The sequence below is a fragment of the Colius striatus genome, chromosome 1 (assembly GCF_028858725.1).
Source record: "Colius striatus isolate bColStr4 chromosome 1, bColStr4.1.hap1, whole genome shotgun sequence".
NCBI classification, from domain to species: domain Eukaryota; kingdom Metazoa; phylum Chordata; class Aves; order Coliiformes; family Coliidae; genus Colius; species Colius striatus.
Window position 1 is genome coordinate 109,312,113 of NC_084759.1, and position 26,914 is coordinate 109,339,026.

General features: G+C 42.5%; 1 protein-coding gene across 1 annotated transcript in view; it reads right to left on the reverse strand.

Annotated features, from left to right (window-relative positions):
* Positions 1 to 23,366, reverse strand: part of PTGFRN (prostaglandin F2 receptor inhibitor) — a 50,567-nt gene extending 27,201 nt beyond the window's left edge. The window contains exons 1-5 of the mRNA XM_062006962.1: positions 23,362 to 23,366; positions 13,590 to 13,999; positions 12,327 to 12,746; positions 8,249 to 8,632; positions 2,459 to 2,884 (exon numbers count right to left, since the gene is read on the reverse strand). Of these exons, the coding sequence (XP_061862946.1) occupies positions 2,459 to 2,884; positions 8,249 to 8,632; positions 12,327 to 12,746; positions 13,590 to 13,999; positions 23,362 to 23,366 (1,645 nt within the window). The remainder of the gene's footprint in view (positions 1 to 2,458; positions 2,885 to 8,248; positions 8,633 to 12,326; positions 12,747 to 13,589; positions 14,000 to 23,361) is intronic.
* Between the last annotated feature and the right edge of the window lie 3,548 nt (positions 23,367 to 26,914).

A 26,914-nucleotide genomic window follows, 5' to 3' on the forward strand; every position in this document is an offset into this window, starting at 1 on the left:
CACATACCAATTCTACATTCCACTGCAAACAGCAACTGCTTTAAATATAGGCAATACTCACATTCAAATTAATAAAATTATCTATTAAACTATCAAACTTTTTTCCTGGGTTGAAAATTATCTACACAGTCAAAAATAAGGCTTCCTCCCTTCCTTTTACCCTTTTTTGCCAATTGGAATTTGTACTCTAAGCAAAAAAAAAGAAACTCCAATATAATATATGCTTTTCACTTCTGAAGTGCGATAAAGATGTCACCTTGGTGGGACAGAAGGCAGAAGAACGAGGAAGAAACAAATCAGGCAAATCATGTCAAAAACAACAGTGATCTATGGTAGCAACTGGCTGCATTTACAAAGCTGAGTAAGCAGAAAGATGTGTGAGCATTATTCGTCCCAACAGGACAAAACAGAAAAAGACAAAAACCTCAAGTTAAAATGGGCAAGTATACAACTTATTATACAACCCACACAAAAAGGACTTTGAATCTTCACATGATGTTTACATTACAAGCAAAGTCTTCCTTACCCTGAACTGCCCTCTGTGCTGACTGAGCCAAAGACACCTTTTCTTTCTCAAAAACTCAGAACAACCTTTTCCAATGTGGGATTTCTCTGAAGTCCTCCTCCCCGAGCACTGCTTTAAAGTTAACACAGATGATGCAAATAATGAAATAACTGGAAGAAAAGCCTCTATGTAGGCACAAGCTATCCAAGGAAAAAGCAAATTTCTCTCCTTAGGCAAACACCTAGGAGGCTGGCTTGCTAGCTTTTGTAAGCACTAGGAGTAGTTAGGGACTCAAATCACCAGAGATATTTGTCAAAACAACAGTCAGAGCAGAAGCAGCAGCAGATTAACTCCTTCGTAGTTGCTGGCTACAGCACTGGCCTCCCAGCCGAGTACTCAGTTCACGTGAATGGACAGGGCACAGAACAGGGCCGGCAGAGGAAGTCATCTGGGGCTACATTGCTCAAAGGGGTGGGGGGATGGGGGGGAGGGAGCAAGGGAGTCACACAAGAGCTGGAAGAAGGGGAAAAAAAATCAAAGCTATATATTCTCCTCACCTTACATACCTATAACATGCCTTTTCAAGGGTAGGTGTTTGTAGGAGAGCTCACTTTCACATCATAAATCCCCCAACTCCAAGCTTTGCCAACAAAATATACTTTTCAGCATAGGGACTATAACATGTACAATTATGTTGCAAAATTAGCAGGTTTTGGAACAAAAGCAGAAATAAGGGAATGTTCACACCTGGCACGGTTTGTTTTCCCTCAGAAATGTCAACACAGGCTGAGACTTCTCAACTCCAGCTGGTCTCTCTGTGGCTGCTATGAAGGCCATGATCCATTACGCATGCATGCACATACACACACACTCCATGTTGTGGCATAACAACTGAACTACTTGTGACCAGCACTCAGCATTAATGAGAGATTTCATTTCTGCTGGAGAAGCCAGCTTCAGTGAAAAAAAATTACCTTTTGCTGGACTGTGCTTGGTCTGGGGACGAAGGGAGTACTGAGCAAGCAGCCCACCATTTTTCTGTCCACTGAAACAGAATCACAGCAGAAGCTCTCCAGTTTGCTCTTTAGGGATTAGCCACAAACAGCTTTAAACTAATTTCAAACTACTTGTCTCTGAAATACACTTCTCTGCCAGTGGCTGTCTGAGTTTGACTGTTAAACAAATGTCAGAAATGCAGCTTAGCTGAGCACAGATTTTTGCCAGAGACATTACATCCTAGGTTATCCTATTTCTTCTGTCCCTATCCAACAGACCCTCTTACATGACCTCACATTTAAGTGAAAATTACGTCACTCTACAGGACATCCAGGATACATTTTAAACGAGTGGTAAGCAATTCAGGTAACTTTATTTATTTAGCTTCTAGGAAATGCTCTCAGAGTCAGTTTAGACACTAACTACAGATTATTCCTATCTGCCTGAATAAAGCTCAGATACAAGCCAATCACTGAATGACTTTGCCACCCACTTATTTTGTTTGATACTCTGGTATTATTATTATGCCTATGAACTTCCTCAGCAGTGCCTTCTAAACGTGGGCTATAGGAGATTTAAAAAACTCTCAAACTTGCAGACAGGAAAGATTTACAGTGAGTGAACATCCCTCTTTTCACTTCAAGACAATCTTATTGCTGGTAGCAAGATGCATCCTAGAGAGACCTAAATACTCTGAGTAGTGTAAGGCGACAATGACCTCAGGGTCACTGCTGGATACCTTCAGCAGTTTTGATTGACATATGTCTCCTCTGCAATACTGGTGAGTACTGTTAAGTAGTTACTTCCCTCCACAAGTAAGAGGCCTTTACACAAGGTAATAGAGTTTTTTCTTCTTCATAATACAGAACTATTTCCAAAGGCTATTAGCAGGCCTTCTGACTGATGTGCCTAGTCAAGAGAAAACTAATTTCAGCTATTCCAGGTCAAGGTTCCTACCTTGTGTTGCCCAGAAAATGTTGACAGATGTAGAAGTCACATCTTTGCTCTTTACCCAGCTGTTGTTGCGGTGCCTACTCCATGCAGAGATGACACAGAAATAATCCCCTCTGTCACTTTCTGATGTCCACTGGATTCTTAAACTGAAGGTGTCAACTGCCTTTTTAGAGAAGATTATTTCCCCATTCTGAATCCGTTCTCTGCTCCTGTCCCCAAGCAGCAGAGTCCAGTCTGCATCCATTGTGGCCATGAGTTCCTCTGTCACCACATCATCACTGCGCAGGCGCTTCCTGTAGTACCAGGAAACTGTGAAGCGGATGTTTGCTTCCGTGTCCTGTGCGTTTGTGATCTTGCAATTGAGCTCTGTGGGGTCATCTGAAAACTTAGGTGTTTTAGAGGCATTTAGAAACACCTCATAGTCTGGCTCTGCAGAGGAGGAAACACAAAAGAGGTTAGAAGCTGCCAAGCAGAAGGGAAAGTACCAGAGCTTACCAGAAGATACCACTAACTTCTAACATCCAGTTTGTGAAAGCACGTGAGCTGGAAGCCAAGTACTAGAATATGCATTTTTCTTATAAGACTTGGGGAGTGGGAACTTGGACTCCAGCCCTCAGACTTTCGAGTACCCCTAAGTATGCATTTTTCAAACCTAGACCTTTCATTTCATATGTCTAGTCAGACCACTTTAGAAAAATTAGGACCAAGAGATCTTATTGAGAAAAATCATTCCTTTCATGAGGTCTAGCCCATATAACCCACCACATGGGCTCAGTTTCAGCCCAGACTATCACCCGGGGCAGCCTGCAGGAGACTGGTTATTCTCTATTCTGGACTGATGAGAGATATCCCATTTCCCCAGTTCCTCTCCAGGTTCAGAGACCATTTCTCATCCAGAAATGCCTCCTTTGCCATTCTTAACCATCTCATTGCATCTCTACAGTACCATTTAAGAACGCTAAAAACCAGCCCCGAAACGAAGTACCTCACCCACCCACACACCTAAACCAGAGCAGGGAGGAACATGGGCACTGGCCACAGGCAGCACCAATAACAGTGCACAGAAAATTTCAGCAGTATAACAAACACTAGAGTCAAATATGTGTAGATCAGAAAATCTTCAGAGTCTGAAGAAAGAAGTATGTGCTGTACAGATATGAGGCTGGAAGACCTCAAGCTCGAAAAGGACTGCCTGAAATTCATGGGTTAAGAATGGGGCTGTTGTATTTAAATCTGAAATAGCTGGTTATCCAAAGCCTAAAAGCGATAAGGCAGCCACATGACTATTTTCTCTCAGACTACAGAGATAGTAAAGGAAAAAGATTAGGCAACCTCACACCACAAAGGAAATACATATTTATTTACTAGTGTTGGAATATTTTTCTGCCTTGCTGTCTACTATAATTCAGAAGAAAAGACTCTTTCCAACTGTTCAGCCAAGACTCATCACACAGCTTTTACATCGTAAGCATATTCAACATTCTATATTTATTCCTTGTTTTATGTTTTATTTGGCATTCTGCCCTCCTAGAAACAATTAACCAAAGCTATAATTGGGACAGAGGAGGCAATTCAAGGCTAAAACTTAGGCTTAGCTAACCAATGAGCCAAGATAATAAAGCATCTTAATAGAACTGCTGCACAAGCTGTGTGCGCATATGCACTTCTGGACTTCAGATGCAAAGGATAAACACAATTGTATCAAGCAAGTTGGCTGCTGATATGTCAGCTTGCAGAAAAAATCCCTCACCATTAAGTGTTATGCATGCAATGTCCTTGCATCTAGCAAGAACAAAGGCATTAAGACAGATCAAACACTGGAGCATCTAGTGAGTTTCTGCAGCGTTAGGTAACACAGAAGGTTAAAAGTTCTGTTTACCTACATCCATAGTCTTCACTATCAGTGAGGATTTTCAGTATAAGTAAAGAAAAATAAAAAGAAAATGCACATAACTCTTCTCCTGCAACTAAGGCATGGCACCTGAGGTCAAACTGCACTTTTGGTGCAAGTCCCCAAAGATCCTACAGCTATACTACTCTTCCTGCCTCATTCACAACACACTAGTCTTCTCCAGGGCCTCATGATACGTTACTCACTCTGCAATTTTCTTATCCTTCTCCTTGGTCTCCCGTTCCCCCTGCAAAAGACAGCACTCAAGACAGCAACAGAGTCTACGATGAGAAACTCTTCTCTGGACAAGAATGCAAGAAGGAAAAAGCTGCTAGAAAGTCGAGTTCTTAGAAAAAGTACTTCAGGTTTGTTTTATTTGTGGGCAGGGGAAAGACTGCTAAGAAGAGAGTTTTGGCTTTGACAGCACCACTCCAGACAGGCGCTTCACCCTGACAGACATTCAAACAGAGGATTTAGAAAGAATAAAAGGCTGGCTGGATAAATCTCATTCCTCCACTCTGTCAGCTGTCAAAGAACAGTCTCACTGACAGTTCAATGACTTAATACTCCAGCAGCTCTTAACTTCCATTAAGGAGGAGGAGCTGGTGAATTCTGAATGCAGCTGAAAACCTCAAATGCTTAAAAATTATTGTACTTTCCCTTGCCCCAGCAACAAAACATCTGCTGAAGGGCAAATTTTGTTCTCTCTTGTTCCCAAATAATACCAAAATGGACAGAGTAAGGAATAGTCCCTACTGGTACATGCATTAAGAGAGAATACAGAGACACCCAGTGCACCTGTGCCTGCGTGAACACGTGTGTGTGCATACACATGCACACAAGCAGGCAAGGGGGGGAACAGTCACAAGTTCAATGTGCAAACATGAATGGCTGAATGAGGAGGGGAAAGGAAGACATTCATCACTTGTAGCACACATTACAAGTATACTTGGAAACGGCCACGGCTCAACTGCTCTATACAATGCTAAACCGCAAAATTTGAAGTCATTGTCACTGGGATTTAACCTTGTGACACAGCTATTTATTTCTGAAAACCAGCCTTCAGAGCAGGCTCTCCATATGCTGGCCTCATTCAGTACTTTTATGCTGGGAGGAGCTCTGCCTTTGCAACTGGACAGAACTGACAGTTTCTGATGACAAGAGACCCTGAACGGGTATGTTGAGAGGGTTTAGGCCTGGGTATTTTCATCCAGTCCAAACATCAAGTACTATAGCTCTGCCAGTTCTCCCCCAGCCCACATCTAGCTTCATTCATGCTTCAAACATAAGCAATACTTTTGAGTTTCAGCAGGTGCAGATAGCTTACATATAGCATCCTGCAACACCATCCTGAGTTTCACTGCTTCTAAGCTGAAGCTACTCTCCCCAAGATGAAACTAGGGGACAGGATGGGTAGGCTGACATATCTAGATCTACCCCTAAAATGACAGGCTTTTTTTGAGTTTTGGTGGTTACATTTTTAGTATTTCTCCCAAGTAACTCTACTTCTAAGGATATTTGCATAAAGAGAGATCTTCAGAGCTTAAAGGGTTCAGCTGGGATAATGCAAAGCAAAAGCTTTACAATCTGCAGCATGCATATGAGACAGCGGATCTCCAAAACACATTTGTCCTGGGACATGGGTGTAGGGAAAGTCACTGTCAAGCCTGCTCTTGTAGGCCAGGTAGATCAGATAAGTCTGTGCAATCTCTTAACTACAGCTTCTGTTCCTCATTCTGTCAACAAGTCTTAAATGAACAACTGTTAAACACAGCTGCTTCTAACTAGTCCCTTGCAAAAAAACACATGGACACTGCCAATATTAGAGCTGTAAGAAGGGAAAACTACCAAGAACAACTGGGGGATAAAGGGATGAGAGAATATAGAGATCATTAAGTTTCTGTTCAAGTAGATTTTTTTCCCCACTGGTGAATAAAAAGAACTTGCTGCAGAAATGCTGCAGTAATGTCTGGAAGACATAGCTTCAAGTGCACAAATCATCCTTTGCTTGTCCAAAAGACTAAAAATCCAATCATCTCTAGGACTGAATTATCACAAACACACTGCACTGAGTAGGATGTTAAATATTCCAGGAAAATCTGCTTTGATGGCCACTATGCTAATCAACACTTGCTAGCATTAAGTTAGCCACAAGCCAGGTTCCTCTCAGTAAATCACACTACTCAACAGCTGTATGACATGATGTGGTAGTTTAGCCTTGGCTGGGTGCCATATGACCACCAAGTCCTTCTATGACTCCCCCTCCTAAACTAGACAGGGGAGAGAGAGATAGAACAAGAGGTTTGCGAGGCACGATAAGGACAGAGACATCACTCAGCAATTAGTGTTACAGGCAAAACAGACTCAACTTGGGGAGAAATGGTTTGATTTATTAATGAACAATCAGAACAGGGCAGGGAAATGAGAAATAAAACTGAATCTTAAAACATCTCCACCCACCCCTCCCTCTTCCCAGGACTCTCCTTCCTTGCCCCCCAGCAGTGCAGGGGATGGGGGTTCTGGTCAGTTCATTACAGATGAACTTTGCTGCTGCTGCTGCTTCTCAGGGGGAGGCTTCCTCACAATTCCCACTGCTACAGTGTGGGGTCCTTCCCCACAGGAAATAGCACTCCACAAACTTCTCCAATGTGGGTCCTTCCCATGGGGACAGCTCTTCACACACTGCCCCAACATGAGGAGAACAGTCCTTCAGGAAGAGTCTGCTCCACAGTGGGTCCCCCACAGGGTCACAAGTCCTGACAGCAAACCTGGTTCTCAGGCCCTATCAGGAGCTTGCTCCAGTGTGGGCTTCCCACAGAGTCACAGCCTCTTTCAGGCATCCACCTGCTCCAGCATGAGGTCCTCCACAAGTTGTGAGTGGATCTCTGCTCCCCTAAGGGCCTCCATGGACTGCAGGGGACAACCTGCCTCACCATGGTCTTCACCACAGTTCACAGGGGAATCTTTCTTCCAGTGCCTGAGCACCTCCTCCCCCTCTTTCTCCACCGACCTTGGTGTCTGCAGAGATGTTCTCACACTCTCACTCCCTTCTGCAGTCACTCTCTTTTTGCAATTGCACAGCAATTTCTTCCCCTTCTCAAATCTGTTAATCACAGAGGCAGTACCTCTATCACTAATTGGCCAGGCCTTGGTCAATGGTGGGTCCATCTTAGAACTACCTGGCACTGATCCTATCAGCTACAGGGGAAGCTTCTGGCAGCTCTTTGTTTAAAGAAGCCACCCCTGTAGCTCCCCACTACCACAACCCGGCCCAGGTAAAACTACTACACATAGGTCACAAAATGGATTTGTGTACTGCAGGAGGAGAATAAACCACTATAAAGTCAATTCCATTCTATATCCATCAGTAAGATGTGGTGTCTGTCTCTCTAGTGATTTAAAAAAATCCCACCAACTTTGAAAGCTACCAGGGTTCATTATGAAGTTTCTGTTATAAAGAGTTTTTATGGTATATGACAAAAAAATTAGGGGAAGCATCTGATATAACTGTGTTCAGAGCTCAGAGTGATTATTTTTGGATCAGAGCCCTGCTAGTGGTACAAAAAAGGTTAAAAAGGACAATATGACAACAGGGGCAGTTTGAGGCCTTGAAAAACAAAGCAGGCTTGTAAGTTCTATTGCCCAGTTGCATACCATTCAATGACACCAGAAAGTGAAATGCATAAGTGTGACACAAAGTAAGAGATACAAAAACCCTGTAATGTACAAACCTCAAACCCCCCACAGGACAGATTGGCAATTTTACGTAAGAGATAGCCTACATATAGATGATAGATGCAAATGAAAGAGACACTTGTGCAGAAGAGATTTTGCAAGGTCCTCTTCCTTTTGTGATGGAACCAAAGTACACTGCCTGTAAATATGAAAGCAGAATCACTCACCTAATGCTGTCACCACCACACTGACTGGTGCAGATGTTCTCTCCACCACCTTATGCCAGCTCCCATTGTGCAGTGGTACCCAGACAGCTGCTTGGCAGAAGTAGTAGCCAGAGTCTTCCACATCCACATCACGCACCAACAGGCGATAGGAGTTCCTATCTACATGGCTCAGGCTGATAAGAGTTGAATCGCTGACAACGGAATCCCGATCCACGCTCAGCAAAATCTGAGCATCTGACAAGGTATCATCAGGTGATGCAGAAAAATACCACATCACCTCTGCTTGGAAAATACCACTCCTGTCTGTTGTGATGTTGCATGTAAGATCCAGGGAGTCTCTTTCGGTCACAGACACATTGCTTGTTGAGATGACCACATCTAGAGCTTAGAAATGAAGAGATAGAAATTCAAACAAAAAATAAAACTTTCTTTTTTCCCTTTTACAAAAATAAAAAAGAATCCATTAAGTTATCCAGGACTTTACTTTCTATTACAGCAGCTTCTGAAGCAGCTCAGTAGCCCTGCTTTTAAATGCCTACTGGATACTGAGCTAAATGATCTATTAGAAGGGAAGTACACATTGTCAGTCAACCAAGCAATGCATGATGAGGGTAGAGGGTAGGAAGGGAGAGAGAATTGGTATTTTATAACTCAACAGCAACTGGTCCATGAAAGCTTTGTCCCAATCACAGATCACACATCACCTTCACACCACAGGAAAATGTGTACAGGATTTTCCATTCTCATAGAAAGGTCAAAGTGTTTTAGGACTATCTCTGAGAAAACGCTCACTGGGTTGAAAGGAATCTCAAAGATCATCTAGTTCCAAACCCCTATCATGGGCAGGGACAACTTCCACTAGACCAAGTTGCTTATAGCCCCATCCAACCTGGCCTTGAACACTGCAAGGGATGGGGTACCCACAGCCTCTCTGGGCAATCTGTTCCAGTACCTTACCACCCTTGTAGTAAAGAATTTCTTCCTAATATCTGATCATTAGGAATTATGTTAAAACTTCACTTGGTTTCTGCTGAAATGATTTTTGAGTTCCTCTAACAGAACAGATCTAAATGAGAAGTAGTCATGGCCATGGTGGTGTCCTGACTAACCTTAAGTGTGTTGTAGAAATATGAAATGGAGCAATCAGAAGTTAGCAGTAACTCCTTTTACTGCTGACTCCTCCACTTACTGCTCTGACCACCACACACTGGGGACTTTAAAGCAATGCCAGTAGCCACTTAAAACACATTTAACAAACTCCTCCGCTGGCCAGTGAACATTTTTAATATACATAGCACATATAATAATCATTCAAACAGGACCTTCTGCATTCTGTAGGTTACCAGGTTGGCCACAGCTTTATTGAAAGAAAGTCACGGGATGAAAGTGTCAAGACTAGAATTAGAAAAGTTGGTCTTAGTTACTGGTGAGAGGCAAACCGGTGTTGCTGTATGTGTTATGTGTAAACCTCGGTGCAAATCATTCACTAAGTCACCTGGCCACCACATGTATTCACTTGCTTATTCCCTCATTCTACATTGCCTAAAGATAAGATTTGGATCTCAGCACGGCACCATTCCCATACCAAGTGTGTAATGCAGCTGCTCTTAAAGACTCAACTGAGGCCAGTAGACAGTGCTGCTATGGGAGTGGCTCTCCTCAGCAGATGTACAACCAAGACCACAAGCAAGAGTACAAATTCCTGCCTTAAACAGGCAGTTATATCTCTGGTGCTGATTAGCAACTTCTATGCAAAACCATGTTCTACTACATAATAGGTATCCATCTATAAAAGTTTTCTGGCATTATCATCAGGAGTAAAAGAGACAACATATAAAAGCCAAATCCAGACTTGAGCAGCCCCAGCTAATGCCAGTAACACCAAACAACACTCATCTCATTGCTCACCACCTGAACATGCAGAGCAGTAAAATTGAACAGGGGGTAGCAAGCCCATCTGAGTGCGAAAGCAAAATCCACTACCTGATGAGCATCCCATTCGGATTTCCCTCACTGTCTTATCATGGGATTGGAATCAGTAGGAAAACCTAGTTAATTTAACAGACTAGTACAATAATACAAAATAAGACTCATATGCAGAGCATATTACTAAAGAGCAGTATTTCTAAGTATAACACTAAAGAGTAGTATTTCTCCAAGGAACACTTCTATCTTCACGAAACAGTGAGGGGCATTCAGAATTTGGCAGTATATAAATACAGAGGGACTCTTAAGATGAAGTTCACCCATTTGTATAATCTGAATCTTCCTCTTTGGTTACAGGCATGTCTGAAGGCCTCGCATAAGGTTGTATATCCATTGTGCAAGGCACTATTAAAAAAGACATGCAAGAACAAAGTCGGGCCCAAATACTCATGATTTTAGGAGATTAATGTGATGGACAAGTAGAAAGAAGTGCAACAACAGGAAAAAAATACAAAACCACACAGTTACACAAATAACCTGCACGTGACTTTTTTCATTAGATATGTTAATTAATTTGTTGTTGTTTGTTTGGGGTTTTCTTCAGTTTTGTTTCTACAAATTTAACCCCACTGCTTACAACACATGAAAACAAGGTAAGTACAGCAACCAGGCATACCACTTACAACTCAAGTTCATTTTTTAGCATGCAAGTGCAGAGGTTTTGGATGTCAGCACAAGATTCTCTTCAAGTCCTACGATAGAACATGTGGGTAAAAAATTCACCAGTTTGCTGGAGAATGTCTTATTCCATTTAGCACAACTGTAAAAAAAGCCTTCATGCTCTGACAAAGTTCCAGTGCTGCCAATGACTGAGCTTAGAAAAACCTAAAAAAAAAACCAAACAAAACCCACACACAAACAAAAAGCCACAAACAAAACCCCACACCCAAAGCACATTAAAAAAACTGCACAACTACTGTTCTGGCCATCTTCACCCGATTTTCAACCCCTGATTAAACCAAGCTCTCCAAACGTGCAACAAAATAGAGCAAGCCAGTCCTTATCTCAACAGAGAGCACCTGCAAGCTTTACTATGTAACTGACACCTTGAAAAAGAGGGGGCAGATTAATCCTGTCAAACTTCACAAGCTAAGTACCACCAGGAAACTAAAACTGCATATAAACCAGACAGCAAAAAACCACCCAAACAGCAGTTCTGGGTTCTCCCTACAGTGACTAAAAGATTACAAAAATGAAAAGATACACGTTATGGTCTGAACACTTCTAAAATATCATCATAATATCACATCTCTGAGACACCATCATTGCCTGTTTTTCCACCTATTGAGGGACAAGACATGTCACCCCCTGCTTTTCCTCCTCCATCTACCAGTGGTAATGCTAATACAATTAAGTGCTTAGTGCATCTACTCCTGAAATCTATATGGGCGGGGATATCTGGATATCCTCAGCACAGCACTCTATGTGTATTTGTTTTCTTAGTCAAGCATGCAATGATGTATTTAGCAGAACCATTACTGTCTCAGACCTCTGCCAACGCAGTAGTGCAATCACACCAGTGCTCCAGTGTCAGTGATAATTTAACATGACAAATTTTTTGGTCATTTTTATCATTGCCTTTCTCTTTCTCTTGATCTTTCTGTGTTATTTTAATAAACGACATATAGAAAAGCTTTCCATCTGTCACTGAATCATGAGTTGCTTTTAAAGGGGAAGTCCAGATGTTTAGCACTATGGGACAACCCTATGTTAATGAGGGAGCAGAGGCTGGTTTTGGGTGCTTGGGCATTAAATACAATATTTATTTAAGAAATATAAAAAACAGATGCAAACTGTTTTGAACTAAGGATGAGATAATATCTAAGTCTAGGCATCTAATATGTTCTAGTCAATCCCTCCATGTCATCTTTCCCCTTATCCCCAAAACAGAAGCTAGAAAAATTATGCCAAACATTTGCTATCAACTCGGATGTAAACACGTCAGCTATTCAAACAGCACTCTAGGTTCTGCTGGAACGTATCCTCATTTAGTCCACCCTACGTAATTTCTGCTCTCCCAGTACAACAGCCTGAACACAGCATTGCTGAGGCTATGGGCTGTGACCCCACCCAGCCCATCAGTAACACTCACCAGTCCGTTGGATTGCCACATTTGCTATTTCCACGCTCTTCTCCTGAATCTTCTGCCATGAGCTATCTGTCCCTCTCACCCATTCGCTCACGAGACACCTGTAGGCACCCCCATCCACCGATGAGGCCTGGGATACAGATAACCGATAAGTGTCATTGGCTCCTGTGTCTAAGCGGATATCTCCGTTACGGTAGCGTTCTTCATAGCCAACACCCGGCTGGAATTTGCCCTCATGAGTCAAAGATAGGATGTCCTGCCAAGTGGATCCACTTCTGATCTGCCAAGTCACGTGCAGGTGAGTGTGCTCCAGTGAGTTGCTAATGGCCGAGCATCGCAGCTTGAAGGAGTCACCCTCAGGCAGCCTGAGAGATGTTGAGGAACGTGCTTTTGAACCACTCACCGATAAGCCATCGGAAATCACTATTCAAAAAAGGAAAAAAATAAGATCAAAAGACATAATCATAAAACAGAAGCAAAAGAGCACTCACACCAACCTGCTCAGATATGAGGCAGTAAAGCTACCATGGAGCACCACCTGGCCAATCATTCCTTCTTCCACACATAAATACATTCCAGGAACAAGGAAATTCAGTTGAAGATCCATTAAAGGAAGTGTTCCACTTTAAAGAAGTCAAGACAAGCATTCAAATTCATTTATGCCTCCTCCTGCTTTAGTTTCTCATCCAAACACCACCACTGGTTATTCCCACCCAGAACCATCTTGACTTTCATGGGATTAAAAGATAAGGCAATTGGAAAAAAAATGCAGCCCAACAGTCTCCCAAGTTATTACTGAAGAACCCTAAAAGAGAAGGCAAAGCTAGGACATGACCGCACTATCAACACACTAAATGGAAAGGGAAGATTACTTCCTTCAAATATTTATTGTGTTCTAAGAGAGAAGACAGTCTGTGTTTTTTACCTGAAATTAGCATCTCTACTCAGAGGCTTAGTGACATTAAATATTTGCAGACGTTTTCAGGAAAACCACTGCTTAGTTTTACCATTTTTATTTATGCATTTACTAGACAGAAAACAGGAAAATGGTATAGTAAAAGCCTCCCTTCACTTCTTTACCTCACTTGCCTTAACTATCGCACTTCTAAGTTTTCAATTTTAGCTTTAGGAAAATTAAACAGGGAGATAAACAGAAAAAAAAAAAATCACAATGCCCATAAGCAACACAAATTCAACATTCTTAAGGGTACATCTATAACCAATATCAAAAACAAATTTAGAGCACACCTCACTCTTCAGAAATACCTTTCACTTGGACCTCTGCATCATAATTTCCCTGAACGGTGGCATCAGTGCTGGGCGTGGAGCATTTGTATCTCCCTTGGTCAGTTGGCTGGATGTTTCTAATCACAAGTTCCACAGCATCGTTGCTGCTCCGTCTCAGTTTGATATCCCCGTGGCCCACACGTTTTTGGTACTCCTCAGAGGTGAATGTAGAATCCCAGGTACTCACTATCCGCACGAAGTCAGTCTCCCGGGAGAACTCCCAGTCAAAGTTCTGTTCACTGGGTCCATCGTAGTCACTAACACTGCAGGGGATCACCACCTCTGTGCCCACAACTCGAATCAGAGGACCTTTGGGCACCCTCACAACACGTCCTCTGCATAAAGCTAGGCAAGAGAAGAAAGACAACAAAGATATTACCAGGATAGACCTGAACCAAAAAAACCCAGTGAAATAGAATACATTTGGGTAGTACACTCTGCAGAAAACTAGAACTAGTAAGAGCAATATTTCCCATTAACATTTAAATTTTCTGGAGCAGGAGACCATAAACACACCATTTTTAATGTGGGCAATCTTTGTTTTGTTGCTTATTTACCATGTTAGGTAACGAAATACTGAGGGAGAGAAAATTGTAAGAAAAAAACAAAAACAAAGGAGAGAACTAGCCATACATCCAATGAGCAGTAGCTTCTGTACTAGAGGCCAAGTGCTATGTAAGACATCAACAACCCTAATAATAAGTGGTTTTCATTACTACAGTGAGGCATAATCCCAGCAGGCATTTTTATAAGTCGTCTGCTGACATGAATAGAGGGTTAGAAGTCAGAAATTCTAACTCTCTCCTAGCTTGAGGGCCCTAAAAAAGCTAAGTCAACACTCTCAAAAAATGAGCGGAGTCATCTGTCCCCTGAAGGGTCATGGCTTCTCTAAATGCAGGTGAGCCTCCCTGCCTTCCCAATTGATTTCAAATTAAGAACTGATTGGCTTGACACAATTTGCTTCAATAGATTTTTGCAACCAAAATTGTTTCCAGCACACACTTCCTCTTTGGTGGAAGTTCCAGAACATGGGAGCACAAGCAGAGCAAGCTCCCTGCAGAGCAGAGAAATACAGCATTCAGATCATGTTTTCTGGGCCTGTTTTGCTAGAAGGACTTAAGAACAAAAGCAATTCTCTGCAAGGCTGGCAAGGCAGTGTGTTATGCTCCAGACAAAAGCATGAACCACTTAAACTAGCCAGAAGACCTGGCGAAGATGCAGCAGGAGACTTTTCTGGTTGATGTGGCTCTACAGTCCAAATAATAACCCCAAAGCTGCACATGGATTTTGGCACATTCTTACTTCTCAAAAGAGAAAACTTGTTTGATTCTTGGTTCCAACCAGACAAATATTTTTCAGAAATAGAGGGTTACTACCTAAACTCCAAACATGAGCAGCCTTCTGCATTCCACCATCACTATATCCATAGCAAAATATTTTAGCAGTGAGATAGAACAAAAGCAGCCAAAACATTGAAGGACAGATCTTGCAGAAACCAAGTAGATGGCTGTAACAATATCAAGAGCAGCTGGACCAAAAGGTTGATATAAGATACCACTGTGGCAAAGCCAAATTTAAACAAACAACTCCCCAACACACAAAGTCCAGCAACACACAACTGTTCTGTTTCATCAGTCACACTGAGAAAGAAACAGCTAGTGACTTTAACACCAACATACTTGCTCAGCTGTCCCCTCCTATTGCTCCCTATCACTCCAGATATCTTCTTGTTATAGATCAAGATTCTACTCACTGGCTCAGAACCATCATGCCAATAGGTAACCAGGTGCAGGCAGAGAAGTTACTCTCTTGGAGGGAAACCATCCATTGGGGGACCTATTATCAAATGCAGCTTGTCCACTCCAGAGCAGTGTGGAGAAGAATGTGTTAAAAAATCAAGTATTCTGGGAGCACTTAAGAACTACATGAATGGGTGTACTCACTGAGCATAATTACAAGAGAAAAAGCATATCTTTATCCCCAGTTACAGTTTAGGAAATAGTTGAACTGAAGAGTGACGCTGCCTTTACCTCTTCGGTTTGCAGCTCCCAGCATAGGTTTTGCTTTGCAGGTTGTTCACGTATATGAGTTCAGTCACAAGAGTCCATTTCCTCATTGCCATGATCTTCTGTATTCAACTTTAGTATTTCATTAAACTTATTTGTAATGCAGGCTGGGGTTAATCTCTTACCTCTTCTATCCCTCCCAGAAGACAGTTATTCTATGAATGCATAACCGACTGGCTAAATCAGGGGAGAGCAGCGGATGTCATCTACCTTGACTTCAGCAAGGCTTTTGATGCTGTCTCCCATAGCATTCTCATCAGAAAGCTCAGACAGTGTGGCTTGGATGAGTCAATAGTGAGGTGGATTGAGAGCTGGCTGAATGACAGAGCCCAGAGGGTGGTGATCAATGCCATAGGATCAAGTTAAAAGCCTGTGGCCAGTGGAGTTCCACAGGGATCGGTTCTGGGGCCAGTCTTGTTCAACATCTTCATCAACGACCTGGATGAGGGAACAGAGCATACACTCAGCAAGTTCCCTGGTGACACCAAACTGTGAGGACTGGCTGATTCCCCAGAAGGCTGTGCTGCCATTCAGCGGGATCTCGACCGGCTTGAGAGTTGGGCAGAGAGGAATCTCATGAGGTTCAACAAGGACAAGTGCAAAGTCCTGCACCTGGGAAGGAACAACCCCAGGCACCAGTACAGGCTGGGGAATGACCTGCTGGAGAGCAGCTCTACAGAGAGAGACCTGGAAGTCCTGCTTGAAAATAAACTAACCATGAGCCATCAATGTGCCCTCATGGCCAAGAAGGCCAATGGCATCCTGGGATGCATCAAGAAGAGTGTGGCCAGCAGGTCAAGGGAGCTTCTCCCCCTCTACTCTGCCCTGATGAGGCCTCATCTGGAGTGCTGTGTCCAGTTCTGGGCTCCTCAGCTCAAGAGGGACAGGGAAGTGCTGGAGAGAGTCCAGTGCAGGGTCACCAAGATGATCAGGGGACTGGAATATCTGTCATACGAGGAAAGGTTGCAGGAACTGGGGCTGTTTAGTCTAGAGAAGAGGAGACTGAGGGAGGGATCTTATTAACGTTTACAAATATCTAAATGGTGGGTGTCAGGAGGTTGGGACATTGTTTTTTTCTGTTGTAGCTAGCAACAGGACAAGGGGTAATGGGATGAAGTTGGAACACAAAAAGTTCCATTTAAACATAAGAACAAACTATTTTACTGTGAGGGTGATGGAGCAGTGGCACAGGCTGCCCAGAGGGGTTGTGGAGTCTCCTTCCTTGGAGGTCTTCAAGACCCACTTGGACATGTTCCTGTTGTGACCTGATCTACGTAAATCTGCTTCTGCAGGGGGGTTGGACTAGGTGATCTCTAAAGGTCCCTTCCAACCCCTATCATACTATGATTCTGTGTACCTGATAAAGTGACTAACTAGTCTTAATAAGGAATTCCCCTCACCATTCACATGTCAATCAGAGAGAAAAAGCCTCCACGGCATATGTATTGCTCCACAACCAGGACACAAGCATCATGTGGTAAAGTCATTGATGTAAAAAAAACAAACCAAAAAAACCCCCAAAAAAACTAAGCAAGCTGCAGGCCTTTGATATCCTTCCTCGCTAGGTCTTCAGTTGCAGCAGCCCCATTCAATCCTTCAACTTCTTGTCTTACAAGAAGCAGAAACAGCAACAGGTAAGCTTTAAAGCACTGCCTGACAGCCAAACTGTGAGAAGTCAGCTCGGGATCTTGACTTGAAGGCATTCCTCAAATGCTGATGTCTCTCTAGAAAGTACTCTCCTGTGACACTAAAACAAGCAGACAACACTGTTCTGCATGTGTCTTCAGCTGTAGACCTGCATACCGTGCACTGCACTAATCCAATCTAGAGGTGACAAAGGCATGACTAATGTGGCAAAAGCTGGACATTTGTGCTTGAGATTAGCACTGACAGCTCAGTTTCTCTTCTTCCAAGGTCACTAAATACCCTAGGATACTAAACAAAGGTAAGGGTGATTAGCACCTTCCTAAGGGAAGGCAGGCCAAAGGGAAAGGTAGGGGCACACAAACTCCTCAGTGGATCTGTTTGGAGTCCATACACTATTGTTGTAAAGCAGTGACTATCCACCTCCTCATAGTACAGTACCACAAGCAATTCCAGTTTAACACAAAGTTGGAAGGAGGGCAATGGAACAAGCTGCATGAAAGGAGGGTCAGCCTGCAACAGTTCAAATTTTATACTTTACAAACAATAACATTTGTTACTGCTGAGATAAATTAGGATTCTCATAAGGCAGGAGCACATAGAGACAGCATCACAAGATAAAAGAATAACTTACTGCAGAGCATCTGCTGTGTCCTGCCCACACATTAGGAGGATCATGCACAGGGCAGACACTCCAAGGGTGAGATGCATTTCTAGGTAACCCAGGAGGCTCAGTATCCAGCAAGCTGTGAATTCAGGCTTCTGCCTTTTGTCCTGCTGCAGTCAACAGGATGAGTATTTCTAGCTACTAAACAAGGTGTGATGCTGTGCTTTAGGGATTAACATTTCATGTAGCTGTAGCAGAAGGTACAGAGCTACAGATACTGATCTTGGCAAGAGGTGAGCTTCATTTTACTCTGGCAGATAAACGAGGAGCTTTTACTTCATTCTTACAGTGCCCTGTGTAACTTGCATGTATCTCCTTCCATCTTCCCAGAGCAACTGGAGTTCAGCTTTCATGATATGAGAGCTTCAAACCCTATACATTTGTTGGAAACTTTTATTTATCACAACACCTATTATTTGTCACTGTTAATATAAGGTGACATGTTCTTAATGAATTTACTTGAATTCCATTTAACTGTAGAAACAGATGGAGCAGGACAGAACAATGTATACACTAGTGACAGAAAACAACACAGCTTTGACAACTCAGTATTTTTCAGTATCACTGAGATCACCAAAGATGTGTATTTAGTAGGAATTCGGTAACTATCTCTGTCATAAACTACAATGCTGGACATCAAACCTGTCCAAGCACAAGATTAACAGTTTACATAAACAACTTTATTTTCACAGAATCATCAGACCACCAAATGAAATAGTAAGGAACTCTTTTCCCAAACAAAAAGTAATGAAGTCCCTGTAAGGAGATCAGCACACAAACACAGGGTCCTGTTGGACTCATCAGACAGGTTACAGGGCTACCAGGCAACACTGGTGCTTTTGTAGGGCTGGGCCAGAAACACTTAAACATAGGGTAACCACAAAGCTTTTACATCTGTTTGTCAACAAACGCTGTTAAGTCCCTTGCTACAGGAAGGACACTGAGGTGCTGGAGCATGTCCAGAGACAGGCAATGAAGCTGGTGAAGGGTCTAGAGAACAAGTCTTATGAGGAGAAGCTGAGGGGGATGGGAATGTTTAGCCTGAAGAACACGTCTGAGAGGAGACATGATCACTCTCTACAACTACCTGAAAGCAGGTTGTAGCAAGGTGGGGATCAGTATCTTCTCCTAAGTAAGAAATGATAGGACAAGAGAAAATGGGCTCTAGTTGTGCCAGGGGAGAGGTTTAGATTGGCAATTAGGAAGAACTTTTTCACTGCGAGGGTTGTTCAGCATTGGAACTGGCTGCCCAGGGAGATGGTGGAGCCATCATCCCTAGAGATGTTTTCCAGACACATAGGTGAGGTGCTGAGGGACATAGTTTAGTGGTGGGCTTGGCAGTGTGAGGTTAGTGATTGGACTTGATGATCTTAAAAGGTCTTTTCCAATCAAAATGATTCTATGATTCAAACATTTCAATGGAGGATTCTTCCAAGGGAGCATATGAAGTATTCCACCAGGAGTATGGACAAAGTGTGGCTCAATGTAGATTAACGAACTGGGGCCTGCCATATTAATAACATAGAAGCAAGATAGCCCAGACAGCCTACACAGTTGTGAGCTACTCTTTGTTCCCTAGCAATGGTCCATGAAGAACTTAAATTAATTTGCCCCATCATCTAGATGCACCATCTCATTGATGTCTTTAAATTAAATCCTTTCAAAGAGGAGAACGAGACAATTATATGACTGAGCAGGTAGGTTGTGAAGTCAATTTGAGTATATTAAATAGCAGCCTGTCATTTTCAGGATAATCAAGAAAACAAAGTTGTGCAAGAACTACAGAATGGGCAGTCTGTTTAAACTCTCAAGAAACTGCATAACTCCTCAAGGAAAAGGCTGGTGAGGATTTTATCTTGCAGTAGGGGCATTGCTGTAGATGAAGAAAGTCTTCTCGGAGCTTCATCTTTACACAGTTTTTTCTTATCTGTGGAATTGCCCACAAGGCATTATCATTGCAAAGAACACTCTTCTGCTTCAGTACTCTTTTACACAGGGTGCTTTCTCCAGCCTGTGCTAGACATCTCTAATAAGAAAACACGTTCTCTTAGCAGCGCAAAGAAGGAGGTCAACTCTCTACATCCACCAGCCAAAGAAAAATGCAATGTGACATGCAGTAGGAAGCCAATTAAAGCCAAAAAAAGAGCTGAAGAATGAGTAAAATTGCCTCAGACTAAGCACTCCAGCCTTTGCATCAGACTTAGAACACACAGTCCAGCTCCTAAACCAAGGCTCATGAGAGACACAGCAACTTCACTAATGCCTTTAACTTCAAATGGCTTCCCAAACAAAAGGTTGTTTCATTTGCCAACTAAATATTACCGTATCTAGGAAGAGAACACAGCAACCTTTTCAAATTCACAACAGTTTATGACAGGAAAAAATACTGCAGCCAGCTTTGCAAATGGTGGTAACAATTTTCCCTCCTTGAACTCCTCCATTTATTTTCCATCTAGGCACTACTCTACTGCAGCACTGTGCAAATAAGGTTGAACATGAAGGACTCTTCTTGTAACATGCTGTAGAATAAGCGTTGGATTCCCCACCATTAAAGCTGTGTATTCTAGCAAAATCTAAGGCTCCCACTTCTGTATTGCCCTGCTTAACTACAGTGTTTAGTGATACATGAAGCTGTCTTACAAAAATGAGGGAAAAAAGGCCTGTTTTATTTTTGTATCCTTTTTTTTGTCTCACCAAAGAGATATATCCACACAAATCCTCTTCCTCTACTTTGAAAGAGAACTTATCAGGCTCTCACTTGTGAGGCATTTAGTGTCTTTATCAAGCAGGCAGGTGAAGGGACAGACAGCATGCCACACATTCACAGGCTCTTCTCTTAGAAAGGAGAAAGCATATCAGCATGGGACATTATAATCCCTTCCTCCTAACCTTCCCTTTTCCCCTTGCTTCTCCTCCCTGCCTTGATTATCATCAGGCAGCTACACATCAAGAATGTCATCTGCAACTATCTGAGAGAGAACAGTTGTAACAAATATGCCTACAATGTTTGAAAACCTTTCAGTTCTGTTAACACGATTATTTTTGGTTTTTAAATATGTAACATGTTTCTCCTAGAAGTGGCACATTTACACAAACAGAACATTGCTTTGAGATTTCCCCTTTTTAAATGCAATCAATTACATTTTCTATCCTACGTTGTATATGTATTAGAGAAAAAGTCAGAGAGGTTAAGCAGAATAAAAGGAATTTCTTTAAGTACCAGAAATGCAGCAAACTATTGAAATTTCTTTACTGGTCTCAAACAGAAAGGGAAAAAAAAAATCTAAATAAGTGAGATCTCTTACCATTCTTGTTTAATACACAACATCCTACTCTTCTTTCCAGTGCAGACAAATGCATAATAGGGGTTGGGTTCTCTGCTAAATTAAGTGGTAGGTTCTTGCTACTCTTTCCAAATCACAAAATTTAGATCACTCCAATCAGCAGAAGCAACCTACACCTTAGAACCAGTCAGCCTGCACAGGGAGGGAACACAGGGCTTAAGAGATATCAAATATGATTCCTTACGTCAAACCTTTAATCACCATAAGTAGCCCTGAATCATAGGAAGCATGCAGGGCTCCCTCCATACGTTGCAAGCCAACAGTACTGTTACACCTCCCTAACTGCAATACTCCCTACCTAAAAAAAGACTGATAGATTTTTTTAATGGCTTGAAAGATCTGCAACATATCATCTGAAGATATCAAAGAGCAAATGAAAGAGTGCATGAGAGACACATTTACATTGTTCTTTCCCAGGCGGCAAGGATTCTTTTTTTAGATAATGTAGAGCTCTTATCAAAAGGAATTAGCCTGGGTGTAATTGCTTAAAACCCATTATCTCTATCAGGATGAAGAAACGCATACTGCATCTTAAGTGAAGCCTCAGAAATGCTATCAAACTGCAAGGCTGCTGGATTGCTCTAATCTCCATGCCATCTGAGATATCTCAGAAAAGCCACATCTCCAGCACTGTGTGAAAAAGCCAGTACCTTCCCAGTCGGAATCCATCTATACCATGTGGATTAAGACTCAAGTGAAAGAATTAAAACAATGTATTTTTCAGCACAGTAATGACTTGCTGTCTTTCCCACTCACCCCCCTCACCCACTACCTCCAAGAAAAGGGATTTCAGCTGCACCTCAGCAAAGCACAAGGCTTTCACTAGGACATAGTTACCACAGAAAGACAGAATGTCTTGGGTTAGAAGGGACCTTTAAAAGATCATCTAGTTCCAACTCCCTGCCACAGGCAGGGACATGTTCCACTAAATCATGTTGCTCAAAACAACGGCCTATCTGACCTTGAAGATTTCCATTGATGGATCATCCACAGCTTCTCTCAGCAACCCGTTCTAGTGTCTCACCATAGTAATCATAAAGAGTTTCTTCTTTATGTCCAAAATCTAAACCTACTCTCTTGCAGTTTAAAACCATTGTTCTTTGTCTTGCCACAACAGGCCTTGATAGAAAGTCTCTTTCTTACAAGCTCCTTTTAAGTATTAAAAAGCCACAAAAGAGTCTTCTCTGGAGCCTCCTCCAGACTGAATAACCCCAAGTCTCTCAGTCTTTGTCCATAGGAGAGGTGTTCCAATCCTCCTCTGCACTTGCTCCAACAGGTCCATGTCTTTTCTGGGAGCCCCAGAGCTGGATGCAGTACTCCAGGTAGGTCTCAACAGAGCAGAGCAGAGAGACAGAATCACTTCTCTCAAACTGCTGGCCACACTGCTTTTGATTCAACACAGAATACAGTTGGCTTTCTGGGCCTTGGACACATATCACTGTCTCACGTCCAATTTTTCATCCAGTGGTATCCTCAGTCCTTCTCTACAGGGCTGCTCTGAATCTATTCATTCCCCAGCCTGTACTGACCTCAGTGATTGACCCGACTCAGCTGCAGGACCTTGCACTTGACATTGTGGAGCCTCATGAGGTTCAGGTGGGTCCACTCCTCAAGCCTGTCAGGGTGCCCGAGGATGGCATCCCTTCCGTCTAGTGATGCAACTGCACCACTCAGCTTAGCGTCATCCGTACAATTCCTGAGGGTGCATCCAGTGCCACTGTCTATGTCATTAATGAAGATCTTGAAAGGTATCAGTCAATACAGACCCCTGAAGGACAGTCATCTCCATTTGGACATTGAGCCATTGACTGCAACTCTCTGGATGCAGCCATCCAACCAATTCCTTATCCATCTAGTAGTACATCTGTAAAACTCAGATTTCTCCAATTTAGACACAAGGATGTTGTGTGAAACTGTGGCATAGGCCTTACAGAAGTCAATGTAGATGACAACAGTTGCTCTTCCTTCTACCTACTAATGCAGCCACTCCATTGTAGAAGACCTCTAGAGTAGTCAAGCAATTAACTTACGCCATCGTGCCTCTTTATCTCCAGGAGTCCTTCTGCATACCTGTTAGAACTTCACTGCCTTTTATGGCTAGTTACCCAAGTTTTATCTGTCATCAATGGAAAGTTGCTCTCTGGAAAACTTCTCTCCCACTGCTGTTTATAGTTAGAGTCTAGGGAGACAACCACATGAGCTCAGCAGAAAAACTAGATTTTCCATGCTGCTACCTATACACAAAGCATACCAGCACAATGGGCCAGATGAACAGCCAGCCAGTGAGTCAGACCTGATCTGTTCTGCTCAACACCAACGTCTGGATGATATTACTTCAGATAAATACATAGTAATCAGCAATTTCAGATCTGGAAACAGCAGTCAGAAAGCCTTGTTATCTAAAAAGAGATACATATAAAATATAAAACACACTATATCACTGCAGATAGCAGATCATCTGATCATTGCCCAGAAAGATCTGTTTTGGAAAAACTTCATTCAACTGTCACATGAGAAGGAAAGCCTCCTTCTGTCATGTCCCTCTATGACAATTGCAACAGGCAGAACTGCCTCTCTTGCTATCTCTTGGGCTATCAGCAATAAAGCACCATTCACCTGCTCAGCTCCACTCTTCTGAACACCAGCTGAATGGCACCTCCTTCACTCAAGCACACAACTCAGATCAAATCTCTCCTAAATTGAGCCACAGGAGTTTGCTGCAAGTGCTTCTGTGAATTATTACTACAACACAAGAAGAGACTGATAAACTACAGTGGAAGCTCCTAAGGCAGAAACCAGGTTGCATACACAGTACTAGCTAGAGTTTAAAACACTATGGCTGGCTGCTGACAACACTGTGCACCACTGCTCCCTAGTCAGGGGGAGAAGTATGCTACTGGAAGGTAGAGCAAGGCATATAGCAGATAGAGGGGAAAGGAGAAGCCATACAAACCTTTCCCAGCTGTGCAAAGCCGAAGGCTGGTTTGTCAAACAGAAGCAGCCCTTGGTAGGCAGAGAACTAGGGCACCACTGGTCCAAACAGAATAAATGTCAGAGATAATACTAAATACAGGCAGAAATAATACTAAAGATTGTGTTTTTTATTCCTTTGGACGTCAAACAACTCCATCACATATGATCTCTATTTCCTTTCCCTACCACCATCTAACAGTTGAAGATAAAAGGCTGTATCTAAAGAATTACTTTTTGTAAATCTCCAAAATGCAGCTGGGAGCAAAAGGGGAAAGAGAAAAAGGGAAAAACAAATAAAAAACCCAAATGAACCACGCAGTGTAGGAGTCATCATGCTGCTTGTTCCTGAGTCTCACTTGAAACACCTGTCCCTGCTAAAGACACTCATTTACTTCCCTCCAAGTAGGTTTGAAGGATTCCTTTTTTACCCTACTCTGACAGAGCAGCCCATTTAGGTTACCCTGGTGACATCTGACCTAGAAAGTCCAGAGACTCTGGAAATGGTATTTAGATTGTCATGCAAGACAGGTGATTTTCTGTTGTTCTGCCTCAGAAGCAATTTGTGTTGACAGAGGAGAGGTTCAATATGTTACATTCTAAGGAAAACAGTTGACAAAGCAGTAAAACTCACTACTCAAAGCTGAAGATCTAGCACAGTTGGAAGCAGGGCTACAAATACTTGCAGAAATGCTGGATCTACAGTATCTTTGCATTTTCTTTAGTGGGGAGGAAAGACACAGGTTAAAAATTGTAATACTAATTCCAGTTCAAGAAGAAAGCATACACTTACCAATATTTTTTAAGAAGTCCTCAAACCGGAATATACAGAATTAAAATCAGTTGGTGTTCTGCAACATCATTAACTTGCACTTATCTGTTATCTTAAATCTTTCCCAAAGCAGTTGGAACTGAGCAGAGCAGTCCAAATCCATTCACTCTCTACTTCAATTTCCTCTAGGCAAAGACCAGCCTTTTTCTTTGCTCTATGTGCAAGACAGAACACTTTCGGGATTAAACTGAACTTGGTTTGGATTTAACTGGAGAAAACAATTGGAATAGAATATATGACTTTCTAAATCTGCATCTACATTAACTAAAGTCATACATCCAGTGTGAAAATCCGAGATAAGACAAAAAATACAAATTTAAGACAAGATCACGTTAAACTACATGATCACATAGGCTTCAGAAAAAAGAAGCAACAGTGCAAAGCCCAATTATAAAAGTTAGCCACACCACAGAGCAGTCCAACACATAAAGCTTCCAGACTCTCTGGTCACTCACTCATCCCTGAAGGGCAGATTTACTCTGTTTGCATCCACTGTTGTGAGAGATTATGGAACAGGGTAGCTGGCCAGCATGGCTGCTCACGCTGCTGAACAAGACAGCATATGGCACTGGCCCACCTTGGCTCCACTCTTGACAATTGATTTGGAGACATAGCTGCTAGTGGAGGGATGGATCTCAGTATTTATAGAGTAATCCTTTACATCTGTAATTTAATTTTCTAACAGCCTCATCTTCACCATAAATAATCTCCAAGCAATTGGCCACATTAAAAACACCCACAACAGATGTATGCAGAACGGGTGTCACACCATGGGAATGAGCATCCGTGCCCCATCGGCACATGCAAAGAAGTGCAGTAGCACAGCTATTGCCAGCTCTTTTGCTGCAGAAAATGTACTTGAACAGATTAACCAACAAGACCACATTCATGCAGTAGAGCAGGAACAGTTAGGAATAGATCAGAGGCATTCCTGGTTTCAGGCTTAGTGCTCATTTCAGCATATCACACTGTTTCTTTCCGTATAGATGAAAACAGAAAGATATGTACAGCTAGGCAAAGAAGACAAGAAAATGCAAAGCAGACAGTTAGCTTGTGCTCTATCAACTGGTGCCCCCATAACTCAGAAGCCACCTGAGGACTTCATTTGGGCACCTACACCACCATCATATCCATACTTCTGTCTGCAACTTGGAAAGCCATAGGCCACTGTTTTCCAGCCCCTTTTCTCAAAGCCCATAGATCCAATTAGCACTCAAAAGCCAATTTCAGGTCACGCAGAGCAATACTGTTTAGTATGCTAATCTCTACAGAGTCTGCATGTTAGGAGCACAGATATTTTTCTCCTAGAGAAAAAGGAATTGTACGCATGCGTGCACACGGAGTGTATGATTTAAGAGACATCAGGGCTCTTCCTCCTTTAATACAAGATTTACATAACTAATTCTGTAATTGAGAACAGGACTGCAAGGTATTTACAGTACTTGTTGCTGCTGAGCTTTCATTATTTGCTGTGGCACTGATGGTGAGAAATTCTATTGCCCCAGAAAAGGCAGCTAGTCTAGTCTCCAGCATAAAAGAAAGCAAACACATTACATTACCCATGTTTCAGGAAGAGACATTTTTCAGCACAGTATTGTTTCCCTCTTGCAAAGGACAAGCTCAGCAGTTCAGAGGAGGCAAGAGGAGCTAAGAAAAAGATGAGAGGTCAGGGACATAAAACAATATCTAGAAGGCACACGGGGATTTCAGTCAAAGTCTTTAAGAGGGTCTGTGTAACCCCCACACAGGCCATTAAATAAAATTACACCCAGATGGGTCTG